This window comes from Alternaria burnsii (genome assembly GCF_013036055.1).
Source record: "Alternaria burnsii strain CBS107.38 chromosome Unknown 740, whole genome shotgun sequence".
Lineage (NCBI taxonomy): Eukaryota > Fungi > Ascomycota > Dothideomycetes > Pleosporales > Pleosporaceae > Alternaria > Alternaria burnsii.
In genome coordinates this window covers 1727616-1741806 of record NW_024066112.1, presented here as the reverse complement: position 1 = coordinate 1741806, position 14191 = coordinate 1727616, and the positions used below count along the sequence as shown (strand labels likewise).

Genomic DNA, 14191 nt, shown 5'->3' with positions numbered 1-14191 from the left:
TAGTCGATTACGGTAGTTGCGTATCACGAAGCGAGTTTTTTGCTAGCGCCAGGGTCTCTGGTCCACCAGTGCAGATTGGGTGAACACAACAGCCGTTCGCGCAACAATGCGCTGCTTTTCTTGCAAGTCGCCAAGTGACGTAATACTTCATGACCTGGGTGTTCCAGGGACGTTACTATAGAAAAGCCCTACGACCTTATCACACGCTGCACATGGTCCGTGGGAAAGAAAATACGATACAAGAAGTGTGATCAAGCCCGGTGTGTGCGCCCAAATGCTAATCCTAACACCCAAATGCCCAAATTCTCGTTTCAATCATCAACATTATCGGAATTCAATTGCGCCCTGGCATCCATAATCTTGGACGTGTTCCAGCTGGAGCTTCTGGAACCTAGCGATGGGGTCAGCGCGTTTCTATATTGAGGGAGAGATGGGGGATGGGACTTACTTCTCGCTCTTAGCGTGGAAGTAGATGCCCTCGATGCCACCCGAGACCTGGTTGAAGCAGATGTAGTAGAAGCCCTCAAAGCTCGCTCCGCTTATTGTCCTGACGCGGTGATCTGGCACGAGGAAGTATTCCTTCCATCGCATGAACAAGTGCTCCTTCTGCATCCAGTCCTTGGTCACCAGTTCTTGGCGAGAGGAGTACTTTGACAGCGGCTTGTATGCAGGGAACCGCGCCCAATGTTGTCGGTCAACCTTTTCGTTGGAACCCCATTCCGGGTGCTGGGTAATGAATGTGTATTTGCTTCCGATGATCTCGCCCTCGAAGTATGTCGTCAAGCTAGGATGGTCTTCGGTCAAACCTATGAGCTAGTCAGCCTGCCAGCTCTGTACATTGTACTGCAAGACGTGTGCGTACCTTTGATGCGCAAGTAGCCACACATGAAGGACTCGCGCATGTCGACGTGTTTTATCTCGACTTCGACTTCATACTTCTGACGGTCAGAGGTTTGAGTGCCCACGAAGCGACTACCGGGCCGAAGGAGGGAGGACGATGTATTTGGTATGAACTGTATCGCCATCAGCAATGTTCACGTTGCGCAATGCTCGGTCTGCATGCTGAAGACAACGCACCCTATGCGCAGGAAACGGCGACGACAGGTGATTGGCGAGCAGCGAAACTGGCGCCGCCGTGGAAAGCGGCGAAGCCTGAGACGTGCGTTGCTCCTCGGTGCCATCGTCGGTCGCGGTCATGGGGGTGGGTATATCTCTGCTTGGTGCTTCTATGTTGGTGCTTGATATCTTGCTGTGGATATCGTCGGGCGCCTGGGTAGGCTCGCGCGAGCTTTGCGGCGAGGGAGTCGGCTGCTGCATGGGCACACTTGGACTTGGTGTATCAGTCAATTCGTGGGTAGGGATAATGCGCGCATCTTCTGGCGGACAGGTCGCGCGGCCAGCGATGCTCTCGTGCTCCGTCGGCGAGACCATGGCTTCATCGTCGGGCGTCGGCATCGTCCGATAGCAGGTGCGAGGAGATTACAAGCAAGGAATGGATCGATTACACATGAGACGAAGGGAAGATGAGATTGCGATTACACAGTACAGAGGTGCAGGGCCAGAAGTAGTGGCAATGGGCAAGCATGCATGTTGGATGGATGACTTGGACTCGGCGGACGTGTCTAGGCGGTTAGTGGGTCGCTGAGCGCTGCACTTACGCGGGGAAAAGGCGCTAGTCTCACGTGGGATGACATGGGGCCAAAACCCTGAACGCCTACGGCCAGGTGGGTAGCATAGGAAGCCTTTATCTGATCTTGTTGTGAACATTTGTAAAGCATATTATTGTTCCTTGCCAAGTGTGCTATGGCGACTTTCCGAGCCGCCCCGTCAGACCTAGCGAGTCGTGGTCAGATGACCTTGCGGCGCCTCTCTTTCCTACATCATCATCCCCGACAGGTTCACGGATACCAGGTGACACTAGCCACAAACGATGTGGTTCTTCTAGTTGACTCCATACGCCGTCCTTGCGTCATTCGACGTCAAGCTGCGGTTGTGCCACACTGCAGTGGCTGCGCGCTATCGGCAAAAGCAGCGTTGCTGTGGCTCACATGTGGCAGCGAAAGACTTAGATTGGCTTGATCTGTAGAGTTGTGAGTTTGCATGCTCGACATGCGAATGCGCGCTATGCGTACCTTGAAGTGAAGAGATATCAAGGAGAAGACCAGAGCCTTGAGGTCCTGTACCAAGTAGTAGAAAACACGAAGGCCTTCTGGATCCGACGAGTCCTGCACGTCCTGGAGGGAACCGATCTTTGCAGTCTGCAATCGTCAATATCAATACAGGTCATGGGCATGGTCAAGCCTACCTCGAAGGAAATGTGTTCGCTGCCTAACCGAATTTCCAGCTCTTGACGACCATCTTTGTTCTTTTGAGGCCACTTTGTGTCATCTTCTCTGGAGGACTGATTAGCAAATGGTTGTGTGCGCTTCCATAGCTCGAGACGTACTTGAGAATTTCACTGTCCTTGACTATGCGCTTGATCTCGGCTACCAACGCATCGCTGACACACACTGACGATGCGTTAGAAACTGGCTACGTCGAACGCAGGGCATTTCATACTCTCTTTCCGGATGAGGCTATCGTTGCGGTAGTTGGAGTTGTTTGCATAACGGGCAGATGCGCTGCGGCCATCTCCAAGCACCCGAAAGTCGAACTCTGATCAACAATCAACTTTTCTCATCCGCAACCCTCTTGCAGACAGTACGCACCCAGGAACTCGTGTCCAAATCGGCCCTGGTGGCCAGAGCTGCGAAAATGTTAACAACTGCACGTGCTCTCGAGGCCGATGGGCTGCATACTAGTATCGAAGATAGAATGGCTCGTTGGTGGTCATGTTCGCGGATGAATATGGCTGATGTGTAAAATTGCGCGTATAGAAATGCGCCGTGTTCAGCTGCGCGTCGTGGTGTTGATGTTGGACGGCAGCAAGGTGAGTTGGAGATCTTGGCGGCCGGACCCCTGCAAGCCTAGCGAGGGCGGCCTTGGAGCGACCATTTCTCGAGCAGACACCTGGAGGTAAACAGCCAAGTCCAGCATTGCACCCCGATACCCAAGAAGCAACCTCTTCGCGCCAGGGCAATTCCGTCTCTTCACCCCCGCCACCTGCCTGCAGCTGCGCCAAAGCTCACGATCCTCTCCACCGCCCAAGTCGATCGATACACGTAGCATCCCACTTATCCTGGACACCAAGGGACACTGAGGGCTGAAGGCCTTTGAGAGTCACGTTATCGCAGCTGGATACTGTATACCTCGGGACCATCGCATATACCAGAGCCAGACGGGCATCATGGCGGCCTTCCTCGAGAACTCGTACAGTCTGGTAGGAACACCTGGCAGTGGGTCTGGGGACATGGGGAGGCTGACGGAGAACAACAGGTGCACCAGGACAATGCTGCCGACGTGCCATCACAGAATGAGCTGAAGAACGCTCTGGAAAAAGGCAGCGATGAGCAGAAGATCGAGACTATGGTGCGCTCTTGCAATTGCAGTGCCCCGCGATGGTGGTAGTGAATGCGACTGTCTGACAGCTTTGCAGAAGAAGATCCTCTCGATTATGCTCAATGGCGACCCCCAGGCCGGTTTACTCATGCACATTATCCGATTCGTCATGCCCAGCAAGTCGAAGCCGCTCAAGAAGCTCATGTACTTCTTCTTCGAGGTATGCCCCAAGCACGACGCTCAGGGCAAGCTACGGCAGGAATGGATTCTCGTCTGGTAGGACATGATGCCAACGCTGAGTGCAACGGCTGCTGACTGTGCTAGTAATGCGATTCGATTCGACCTGCAGGCGCCCAACGAATACGTACGAGGAAACACATTGCGCTTCGTGTAGGATACACCAAGCCATCACCCCGGACATTGCTGATGCATGCAACAGAACCAAGCTACGAGATGCTGAACTTGTCGAGCCCTTACTACGTAAGAGCGATATCCTTCATTCTCCCAAGCGTCGTGCTGACAGCTGTAGAACCGGTGCGCCAGTGCCTAGCACACCGACACGCATACGTGCGAAAGAACGCAACCTTCGCTATCGCGTCCATCTTCACACATCTCCCCGAACTCATGCCAGATGCGCCCGATCTTCTGGTAACATTCCTAGACGACGAGAACGACCCAACTTGCAAGCGCAACGCCTTCGCCGCCCTCGTCTCCGTCAGCCATGAAAAGGCTCTCGAATACCTCAGCACCGTCTTTGACGCCATACCCAACCACGAAGAACTTCTTCTTCTCGCTGAACTAGACTTCATCCGCAAAGATGCCATTGTGAACCCATCCAACAAGGCCCGCTACCTCCGCTTGATCTTCGACCTCCTCGAATCTCAAGTCTCGACTGTCATCTACGAGGCCGCGCACGCCCTTACAACCCTCACAAGCAACCCCGTCGCCGTAAAGGCCGCTGCTGCAAAGTTTGTCGAGCTGGCCATCAAGGAGCCCGACAACAATGTCAAGCTGATTGTCCTGGAGAGGGTCGATCAACTACGACACAAGAATGAAGGAGTCCTTGATGATCTGACAATGGAGGTCCTCCGTGTACTGTCCAGCACCGACCTGGACGTCCGGAAGAAATCGCTCAACATCGCGATGGAGATGATCTCAAGCAGGAATGTCGAGGAAGTTGTCCTGCTACTGAAGAAGGAGCTAATGAAGACGGTGGACGAACAATACGAGAAGAACCCCGAATACAGATCACTCCTCATCTCGTCGATACACTCCGCCGCCATCAAGTTCCCCGAAGTCGCAGCAAGCGTCGTCGGATCACTCATGGACTTCATCTCCGATGTCAGCAGCAATGCTTCTGCAGTCGACGTCATTTCGTTTGTCAAGGAGGTTGTTGAGCGCTTCCCAGATTTGAGAGCTTCCATCATCGAACGACTGGTCTCGACTCTTGGCGAAGTACGCGCCGGCAAGGTTTACCGTGGTGTACTCTGGATCATCGGAGAGTTCTCCCTCGAGGCCAAGGATATCCGTGATGCATGGAAGGGTATCCGTTCATCACTTGGCGAGATTCCCATTCTTGCTTCTGAGCAACGACTGTTGGATGATGCATCAGAGGGCAAAGAGAGCAGTGAACAAGTCAACGGACACGCAAAGGCAGCTCCAACCGGATCAAGGAAAGTGCTCGCTGATGGCACCTATGCAACTGAAAGTGCTCTGACTTCCTCCGCCGCTGCCAAGGCAAAGCTCGAGGCGGTCAAGAACTCACAGAAGCCTCCACTACGACAACTTCTCCTCGACGGCGACTACTATCTTGCCACAGTCTTGTCCAGCACTCTCACCAAGCTCGTTATGCGCCACAAGGAAATCTCAAAGGACGACGCTCGTACCAACGCTCTCCGCGCCGAGGCCATGCTCATAATGATCTCAATCATCCGTGTTGGCCAGTCGCATTTCGTCAAGACGTTTATTGACGAAGACTCCATCGACCGTATCATGTCCTGTGTTCGTTCGCTCTCTGAGTTCTCGCAAAGAAAGGAGCTTGAGACTGTCTTCTTGGAGGACACCCGGAGATCATTCCGAACAATGGTTCAGACGGAAGAGAAGAAGCGAGCAGCTAAGGAGGCTTCTGAGCGTGCAAAGTCGGCTGTCAACGTCGATGACTCTTTCAACATCCGCCAATTAAAGAAGAAGGACGCGGATGGCAGTGACGGTGTCGAGCAAGATCTAGAACTAGCTACTGGAGGCGACACTGCGACTGAGGATCTCACATCCAAACTCAGTCGCGTCGTACAGCTTACAGGTTTCTCAGACTCAGTCTACGCAGAAGCCTATGTCAAGGTACGTCAATCTATACTTACCGAGACTGTTAGCTGACTTTACCAGGTTCACCAATTCGATATCGTTCTCGATGTTCTTCTCGTGAATCAGACGACTGAGACATTACAAAACCTCACTATCGAATTCGCAACACTCGGAGACCTCAAGGTAGTCGAGCGCCCTTCAACGCAGAATGTTGGGCCCCACGACTTCATCAACATCCAAGCGACGATTAAGGGTAAGTCTTTCTCCATGAGTTGCGTGTCGACTCATATGCTTACTTTTGCAGTCTCATCTACCGACACTGGTGTCATCTTTGGAAACATCATCTACGAAGGGTCAGTCATTCACCTCGACAGTCGACAATAATTGCTAACATGTCACAGTGAGAAGGGTGTCGACTCCAACGTCGTCATTCTCAATGACGTCCACGTCGACATTATGGACTACATCAAGCCCGCGCAATGCACAGAAACGCAATTCCGGACCATGTGGACCGAGTTTGAGTGGGAGAACAAGGTCAACATCAACTCCAAGGCCAAGACGCTACGTGATTTCTTGAAGCAACTCATGGCATGTACCAATATGAGCTGCTTGACTCCAGAAGCATCGATGAAGGGCGACTGCCAGTTCTTGTCAGCCAACTTGTATGCCAGGAGTGTTTTCGGTAAGTCTGCACGGCCCGACCCTAGACTTGCACTGCTAACAGAAATCAGGTGAGGATGCTCTGGCCAACTTGAGCATTGAGAAGGAGGGTGACAGTGGTCCTATCACCGGGTTCGTCCGCATAAGAAGTCGCTCCCAAGGCTTGGCATTGAGCTTGGGATCGTTGAAGGGTCTGAATAAGGTTGGCGTGGCATGAGTTCCCGGCTAAAAAGCACTTGCTCCTCGTCTGGGGTAACGGGAGATGGGCGTTTTGCTCCTAAAGAAACGGTAACAAAAAGAAAGGCTTCTCGCTTGGCTTTTAGTCCTGAAGTGTTGCATTTGGGCGCGTTGGAGCAAAGACGCGATGGATAGGGTAAATGCTTGTTCAGCATTGCTGTATGTATTAAAGACACAAGAATTCAAGATCAATTCTGATTGTCATGTGAACGAGGTTTATTGCCTTATTGTCTAGGCTGCATACATGGGTGGTGGAGCTGGAGATGCCTCGGCTCGCGTCCCGCGCGCAGGTTCCAGCGGGTCTGTTTCCATTTTGTTTAGCACGAGTGATCCGCAAGGATCCGCCCTTGCAGCGCAGGGCACGTACGCATGAGCGTGACGGTGGTCAGCTTACCTCGTGTCTACTAATCTCGGCGTTTGCTTCCTGGTCCTCTTTGCCTTGCACAGCATGCTGTGCGTCGTCTCTCTTGACACCCTACAATAATCATGGCCTCGATGGCTGGCACCGACGATCCCTTTCGAGACCCTCTGCTCGATTCCACTCCTTCGCAGCCGCCCATGAATGCGAATCCGTCGCAATCACAACCACTCAACGTCCCTGACACACTCGCTGTTGGCAGAAATGCTTCCCTGACTCTTGGAACCGATTCCCTCATTGTCCTAGGTACGCAGCGCCAACCACGGCCTGCGAATACGCGACTCACGCGGTACAGATGAAGCGCTTCTAGAGAGTAAAAGCGCCGGCTGCTGCGGCCTGTCTCTTGCTGGCAGTAAGCATGTGGACAAGATGCAGACGGCCTAGTCCCCGCTTACGCAAACGCAGAGAACAAATCCACTCGTTCCATACCCTTTTACAACATCCTCTGGGCCGAGCACTCCGAGGACGGCCAGGTCACGATACAATATGCGCAGACCCTGTCCAAGAAAGCCGTGCGTCCCGCAATCGTTAGTTACGCCCTGGACAAACCCGACAGTCGCTTGACGGAAGCTTGGATAGAGAAGCTACTCTCGCGCGCCTACGGCCCCTCGCAGCGACGTAAACGAATCAAAGTACTTGTCAACCCTTTTGGCGGACAAGGCGGCGCCGTCAAAACCTACCACAAGCAGATTGCGCCCATCTTCGCCGCCGCACGGTGTGACCTCGACGTCGAGAAGACGACACACAACGGTCACGGCGTAGAGATTGCACAGAGCCTCGACATTGAAGCGTACGATGTCGTCGCGTGCTGCTCGGGCGACGGCATCCCGCACGAAGTGTGGAACGGGCTGGGCAAGCGCGCAGACGCTGCACGCGCGCTGCACAAGATGGCCGTCGCGCAGCTCCCCTGCGGATCTGGCAACGCCATGAGTCTCAATTTCAACGGCACCGATGACCCCAGTCTGGCTGCGCTAGCCGTCGTAAAGGGGATCCGCACGCCGCTCGATCTGTCGAGCGTGACGCAGGGAGACCGCCGCACGCTCTCGTTTCTCTCGCAGGCGGTGGGGATCGTGGCCGAGACGGATCTGGCGACGGAGCATCTGAGGTGGATGGGTGCGGCGAGGTTTACCTGGGGGTTCTTGGTCCGCCTTGTGAGCAAGACGTGTTATCCGGCTGATATCGCGGTCAAAGTCGAATACGACAACAAGACTGCCGTGCGGGAAGCGTACCAGAATGAGGCGAGTAAAGCACCGCCTAGTTCCGATGATGAGCGCATTGTGCCCACGCCTGACGCCGGTCTGCCAGCCCTGAGATATGGGACTGCGAGTGACCCTTTGCCCGCTGGTTGGCAACTCATCCCCCACAACACGCTCGGAAACTTTTACGCAGGCAACATTGCATACATGTCTGCCGACGCGAACTTTTTTCCGGCTAGCTTGCCGTCAGACGGCTGTCTGGATCTGATTCGTATCCGTGGCGATATTGCGCGCCATACCGCTATCAAGACGCTGCTTGCGATTGAAAATCACACGTTTTTTGATCTGGAACATGTGGATTACCAAAAGGTTAGCGCGTATAGGATTATTCCCAGGGATCAGAAGGATGGGTATATTAGTATTGATGGGGAGAGGGTGCCGTTTGAAGGGTTTCAGGTCGAGGTGCATAGGGGGTTGGGGACGGTGTTGAGTAAGAGTGGGCATTTGTGTGAGGCGAGGGGGGTGTGATGTTGGTTGTGTTGGGGAAGATGGTGTTGGAGAAGAAGATGAAGAAAAAGAAGAAGGCTATTGAGGTGTCTCTTCCTCTTCTTCTACTACTTCTCGTCTTTGCTCATGTTGAACTTGCAGAGTGCGTTTCAATCTTTTTTTTTTCAGCTTAGGGATACCATTTTCCTTTGTGGTCAGATTGGCAATTCTAGATTTCTCGTAATAAGACCAATGTGTTTTCTCCATTTAGCAGATGCTGAGAGTAGTAGTAGTCAAGTCTGTTATTCTTCCATTACCAACATCATCATAACTACATGAGACAACAAACGTTGTTGTTTTTGTTTTTGTGTGATAATGTCTAACCTTGAATTCGTACCCCAGCTTTCCATTACACGAGCTTAACCACGTCTTGTCGTGGGTTAGGAAAGCTGGTTGTTTTGGAACATAACTCACGTCTACTATCAAATTTTACTCTCGCCCATGCCCCACCTCTTGCTAACCCACTTGCCATAGTTTTCACACCGCTCGTTAATGAGACTATCGATCAGCAAGATCCGCAAGTGAAATGATCGCCCATTGGAGCATCAACATTCTGTCTATGGAATACATGTTATTTTCAAAAACTTCATCGAACACCAATAACAACTGTTCATCAAAGCTGCTTGGCGCAGCGGAAGCGCGCCGGGCTCATAACCCGGAGGACGCTCGATCGAAACGAGCAGCAGCTAGAACATTGTGTTTATTCTTTTTGTAATTTTTTCTCCCCTTCCATGAGTGAGTGGGCACATTTAGGTTAGGTGACTTTTTTTTTTTGGGCGCGGCGGGAAGGAAAGTCTAACCAGATTGTTGATGACGCTAGTAGGGCACCAACCTCATATTTTGTTCCATGTGTTTTCTTCCCATTCTCTTCCGTTGACGGCAACAAGGGCTTGTCCAGGTTACACATCAAGATTGTACTACTCTTGAGTTCAAGACGACCAACAATCCTAGCGCTCAAGAATGGAAACGGGCTGCATATTGTTCAATACCGAAAGCGAGAAATGATGGAAAAAGGGACGAAAATAAAAAAGCGAATCGTCACCGTGGTATATATCAAACGACAAAACAGACAACCACACGCTATGCAACAAGACAGAATCCCTCCAATACATCTACCACACGTACTCTCTCTCTCTGTCTCTCTCTCTCTCTCTCTCTTTCTCTCTCTAGACATTCCCTCCCTCATCTCATCATCATCGTCCCACACCACCGGCACCCTCCATTCCCCATCTCAAGACGCAGTAACAAGCACATAACTAGTAATAGCATCCATCCTCTCCTTAGTCAACTTGAGCCCCACCTTCAACAACTCAGTCGCAACCTCCTTCTCCCTCCTCTCCAACTCATTATACCTATCCCTCGTCAAGAGCCACGCCACACTATCATTCTCCGCCGCCACCGTCCCCGTGCGATCGGTTTCGCTGAAGAAAGGCAATTCGCCACACGTTGTCCCCGGCAAGATGACTTCAAAGAAGCTACCCTGATCGAGCTCGTACTCTGTGCGCAGACGACCTTGCTCGAGGACGTAGAAGCCGTCTGGGTCGTCGCCGCGCGAGTACAAGACGGTGCCCGCGGGGTATTCTTTGCGCTCAAAGTACGGGGCTAACGTGTGCCAAAAGTCTTCGTTCTTGGTGGACACGTCTTCGAAAGTTTGGAGGATGATTTTGAGGGGCTGGGCAAAGTTGCGCCAGCGCGAGGGGGCTGCTACTGCTTGGCTGGGTTGGTTGTTGCTATTGATGTTGAGCGACGAGTTGTCTGCTATGGAGAGGGTGTCCTCGCCGGACTCGCGCATAGTGGAGCGGGCGGCGATTAGGCGGGCGCCACGGCGTGGGGAGGAGAAGACGGGGTTTAAGGAGCTGGCGCCAAAGGATGTGGGGGAGCCGCCTGTCGCGATGGGTTCGTTGCTTGATTTGCCATTACCGGATATACTCATCGGCGGTGTGGTTTGAGATTTCGACGAGTGGCGGTTCCAGTGCTTGTGGAAGACTTCTAGTAGCTCGTTCTCACAAGACTCAAGCGCTGTATTTAGGTCCTCGAAGACTTGTGGCGGAGGGCACTCTTCATCGCCGTCTTCGTCGAGCAGACCAACGTTTTGGAGGGCACGACCGACGGGATCAGCAAAGGAGACGCCGGAGATGATCATTTTGACGTTCTTGGTGTTTAAGATACGGTTGATTCGCTGGAATCCCTCTGAACTGGAGAAGTCGACGTCCATGACGTTTGTAAAGTCGACAATGATGAAGCTGATGGGGTTCTTCTCAAAGTTGTCGTCGTCAATCAACGAGCGCATGTACTCTTCAACAGAGACAATGGTTCCGAAGAAAAGGAAACCGCCTAGCTTGATGGCGCGGATTTGGCCTCGCACCTTGTTGAGGTAGCGAGAATCTGAGCGCGGGCGGCGAACAGTGGATTCTGCAATCATGCCGCTGTATGTTCCTCGAATAGCTGAGTGGCGCGAGCTCTGCACCACATAGCTGACGCATGCAAGGACGATACCCACAAAGATGCCAACAACAAAATCGTGCACGCCCATGATGAGTACAATGGCCACGATGGTCAAGTACTCGAGTTTGTGACACTTTCCGAAAGTATCCCAAAGAGCTTCTTTCATAAGATCGATACCGAGGAGGAAGATTAGCGCGCCGACCAGACAGATGGGGATGTAGCCGACCATGGCTGGCCCCGCAACCCAGACTGCAGTTGTCGCACAGGCAAGCAAGATACCTGCGAGTCGGCTGTTACCTCCGTTGTCAACAAACATGACGCTGTTGGCGTAGACCAGGTAGTTCTAACAACATGTTAGCAATCGTCGTATAGCATTTCAAGACATCCCTACCTGAATACTACCGAGGCAACCGGAGAGGGTGTTTGAGATGCCGTGGGCGATCAGTTCCCGGTTGACATCAAGGTTGTCCTCTCGCACCGCAGCACCTAGAGCGGGGACGTTGATAGGAACATGGATGATACCGAAGAAGGAGAGGGCGAACATGGTCGGGATAGTGCTAGCAAGTGCCGCTCCATCTATGCTGCCGAACTTGAAATAAGAATAAAATCTGTAAAACTTGACGCCAGCTTCAGGTGTCTCAAAGATCCAACCTGCGTTGCGTACAGGCTCGAGATCCTTGTGTAGGATGCCCTTGACGATGAGGTAAAAGACAGCAAATACAGTGATGAAGAATGCGGGGAGAACGAATGGGCTCTTGGACAGGCGCCGTAGGACCATGATGGTGATGGCAAGAGCAAGAGGCAGTGTCCACAGATACCAGGTGTCTCCAGAGAACAGCTTCTGCAGGGTAGGGAGATCGTAGTTGAGGTTACCCTCGAGACGCGCGGAAACCTCGATGCCAGTAACGACGAGGAAGAAGCCAACACCTCCGATGCAGCCGATCAGAATGTGCCTTGGAAAGAAGCTGACGAGATTGCCTAGCTTGAACGCGCCGAGGGCAAGGAAGATGAGACCGGTTAGAATGGAGCTCAAGCAGTAGGACACAATGGTGGTGGCTATGATGGCCTCTGGTGGCTTGCCTTCCATCTGCTCCATGATGGAGTATGCCATCTTGTGAAAGAAGGGCACCACCTCGATCATCTCGGAGCCAACACCGCCCTTGAAGACGGAGAGTCCCAGAGAGTAGCAGAGCTGCGATACGATGCAGCTGACGAAGAAGATGGAGATGCCATCCGGGCCGGTGTTGCTGAAGATGGGCGCGCCCAGAGGAAACAGAATATAACCATAAGACAAGGCGTCCAAGAGGTTCAGGAGCAGTCCGAGGAAGACGGCCGATGTGATTTGGACGGTGCCGAGAGCGCTGGAAATGAGGGCATCCGTGGTGTAGTTCTTCGGATTTGTGAGCGACTGGCCCACGCCCAGAATGTGTTCGCGCCCAACAGCAAATGTGTGCTTGACGCGTTGAGGCAAGCGCAACTTTGACTGTGGTGTCCATGAGTGGCTCTCTTGTGCCTTCTGCTTTTGTTGCGGGCCCCCGCGCGACAGCCTAGTTTGGGGGAGCAGAGGGGTCCGCTCAGTATCCTCGACAACGACGCCAGGCACGTGTGGGTTTGCCGGCCTGGGGCTGAAGAAGCTCTTGTCCTGCTGGGGCCCGATGACGGTATCGGGCGTTTCTGCCTCGCTATCCTCGTCGATGGTATCGGTCCAACGACCCGTGTCTATCGATCCGCGCCCCTCATCGTTGTCAGACAAGGGCGGTCTGTCTTGGTAGTCTTCGGCTTCGAGGGCATACGAGGCCAACTGGGAGCTTCTCTCGCGCACGCCTTGTGACGAGTATTGTGGGGTATCGGCGGCGAAGCCATGCGACGTCTGGTGCGCAAAGGAGCGGATGGGATTGCGCGTATACGATCCAGAGAGGGGCCCAGAGGCGATTGAACCCCCTCTTATCCGGCGCGGGAGCGAGTGTCCGCCATGCTCAGCTTGCGACGAATCCTGGGCGAAGTCGGCTTCGTTGACGCTGTCGCTGGTGAAGGGAAGCTGTTGTTCTGCGGCGGGCGAGTCGCGAGAGAACAGACGTGACGGCATGGCGCCTGATTAAGAATAATTCTAGGAAACAATCAAAACTCAGCGAAGCATCTCCAGGCCCAAGCAGAGATAAGTGGAGAGGTGGGCAGTAAGGGACTACCGGCCGCTAGACACAGCTGGAGGCGGATATAACAGTGCCTCGACGCGACGGAGGTGACAATCAAAGAAGCTTCCTCGGACACCAGACATGATAGTGAAAGGCCGTCAGTTGCAAGGATTGCGCGGCTTGTCGGAAAGCATGGGGCGCTGCAATTGGGAAATTTTCTGCTGAGAACCGTGAATCGAGACCCAGCTCGGTACGTCACCGGCCGCTAAACCCGTCGCAACAAGATTCATCCTTTCCTCTTCCGTGCTTCCCATGTCTCAATTAGGTTTCCCTCTAGGACTGCCCTCCATCCCCGCATCCTGCCGCCTGCCCTCATCGATAATGCATTTCGTCTTCGCCTGCGCGCATAACGCAACATGGCGTCAAAATGCTCTGACATGTGAACATCACCGTTTTCGCTGCCACTCGCTTATGCACCTCAACCAATGCCGCGACGAATCCCACACGTTCATGCATCGCGGAGCGCACCGCGCAGACGTCTAGGTGGATCCACTTTCGTCATGCGAATTGTCAAAATCCGTTTATACGAGTCAGAATGCTATCTGTTCTAAACTTCCTCACATTCTACACACAAGAGAATCGACCTTGGGGTTACACTCGATGAAGCGGGGCCGCGGTCCCATGTACTGTGTAAGTAACCAAGGTAAGCCAGCACTTGTGTATGCCCGTGGCCGATAAAAGAAAGGCCGTCCCGTGTGCTTCTGGCTACATTCAACCTCTCTCAACAGCCCCGCATCAATGTTAGTCAAGTGCATGTA

General features: G+C 53.1%; 5 protein-coding genes across 5 annotated transcripts; 2 read left to right on the top strand and 3 right to left on the bottom strand.

Annotated features, from left to right (window-relative positions):
* Window positions 1-324: 324 nt before the first annotated feature.
* On the bottom strand, window positions 325-1455 carry GT037_005417 (uncharacterized protein; the record flags this gene model as incomplete). Its single annotated transcript, XM_038930464.1, has 4 exons — window positions 325-391; window positions 449-806; window positions 863-1013; window positions 1078-1455. The coding sequence occupies 4 exons, from the start codon at window positions 1453-1455 to the stop codon at window positions 325-327; spliced, it is 954 nt and encodes a 317-aa protein (XP_038787414.1).
* Window positions 1456-2065: 610 nt separating this feature from the next.
* GT037_005416 (mago nashi protein) lies at window positions 2066-2833 on the bottom strand (the record flags this gene model as incomplete). The annotated part of the gene is made up of 7 exons (XM_038930463.1): window positions 2066-2080; window positions 2133-2258; window positions 2306-2393; window positions 2447-2510; window positions 2560-2655; window positions 2709-2746; window positions 2799-2833. 7 exons carry the CDS (start codon window positions 2831-2833, stop codon window positions 2066-2068), a joined length of 462 nt encoding a protein of 153 aa, XP_038787413.1.
* Window positions 2834-3286: 453 nt separating this feature from the next.
* Window positions 3287-6616, top strand: GT037_005415 (coatomer subunit beta; the record flags this gene model as incomplete). Its single annotated transcript, XM_038930462.1, has 10 exons — window positions 3287-3319; window positions 3376-3468; window positions 3536-3714; window positions 3763-3828; window positions 3878-3918; window positions 3968-5775; window positions 5821-5992; window positions 6044-6092; window positions 6141-6421; window positions 6471-6616. 10 exons carry the CDS (start codon window positions 3287-3289, stop codon window positions 6614-6616), a joined length of 2868 nt encoding a protein of 955 aa, XP_038787412.1.
* Window positions 6617-7122: 506 nt separating this feature from the next.
* On the top strand, window positions 7123-9326 carry GT037_005414 (sphingoid long chain base kinase-like protein; the record flags this gene model as incomplete). The annotated part of the gene is made up of 4 exons (XM_038930461.1): window positions 7123-7300; window positions 7350-7406; window positions 7460-8740; window positions 9271-9326. 4 exons carry the CDS (start codon window positions 7123-7125, stop codon window positions 9324-9326), a joined length of 1572 nt encoding a protein of 523 aa, XP_038787411.1.
* Window positions 9327-10027: 701 nt separating this feature from the next.
* GT037_005413 (short chain dehydrogenase reductase) lies at window positions 10028-13327 on the bottom strand (the record flags this gene model as incomplete). Its single annotated transcript, XM_038930460.1, has 2 exons — window positions 10028-11584; window positions 11633-13327. 2 exons carry the CDS (start codon window positions 13325-13327, stop codon window positions 10028-10030), a joined length of 3252 nt encoding a protein of 1083 aa, XP_038787410.1.
* Between the last annotated feature and the right edge of the window lie 864 nt (window positions 13328-14191).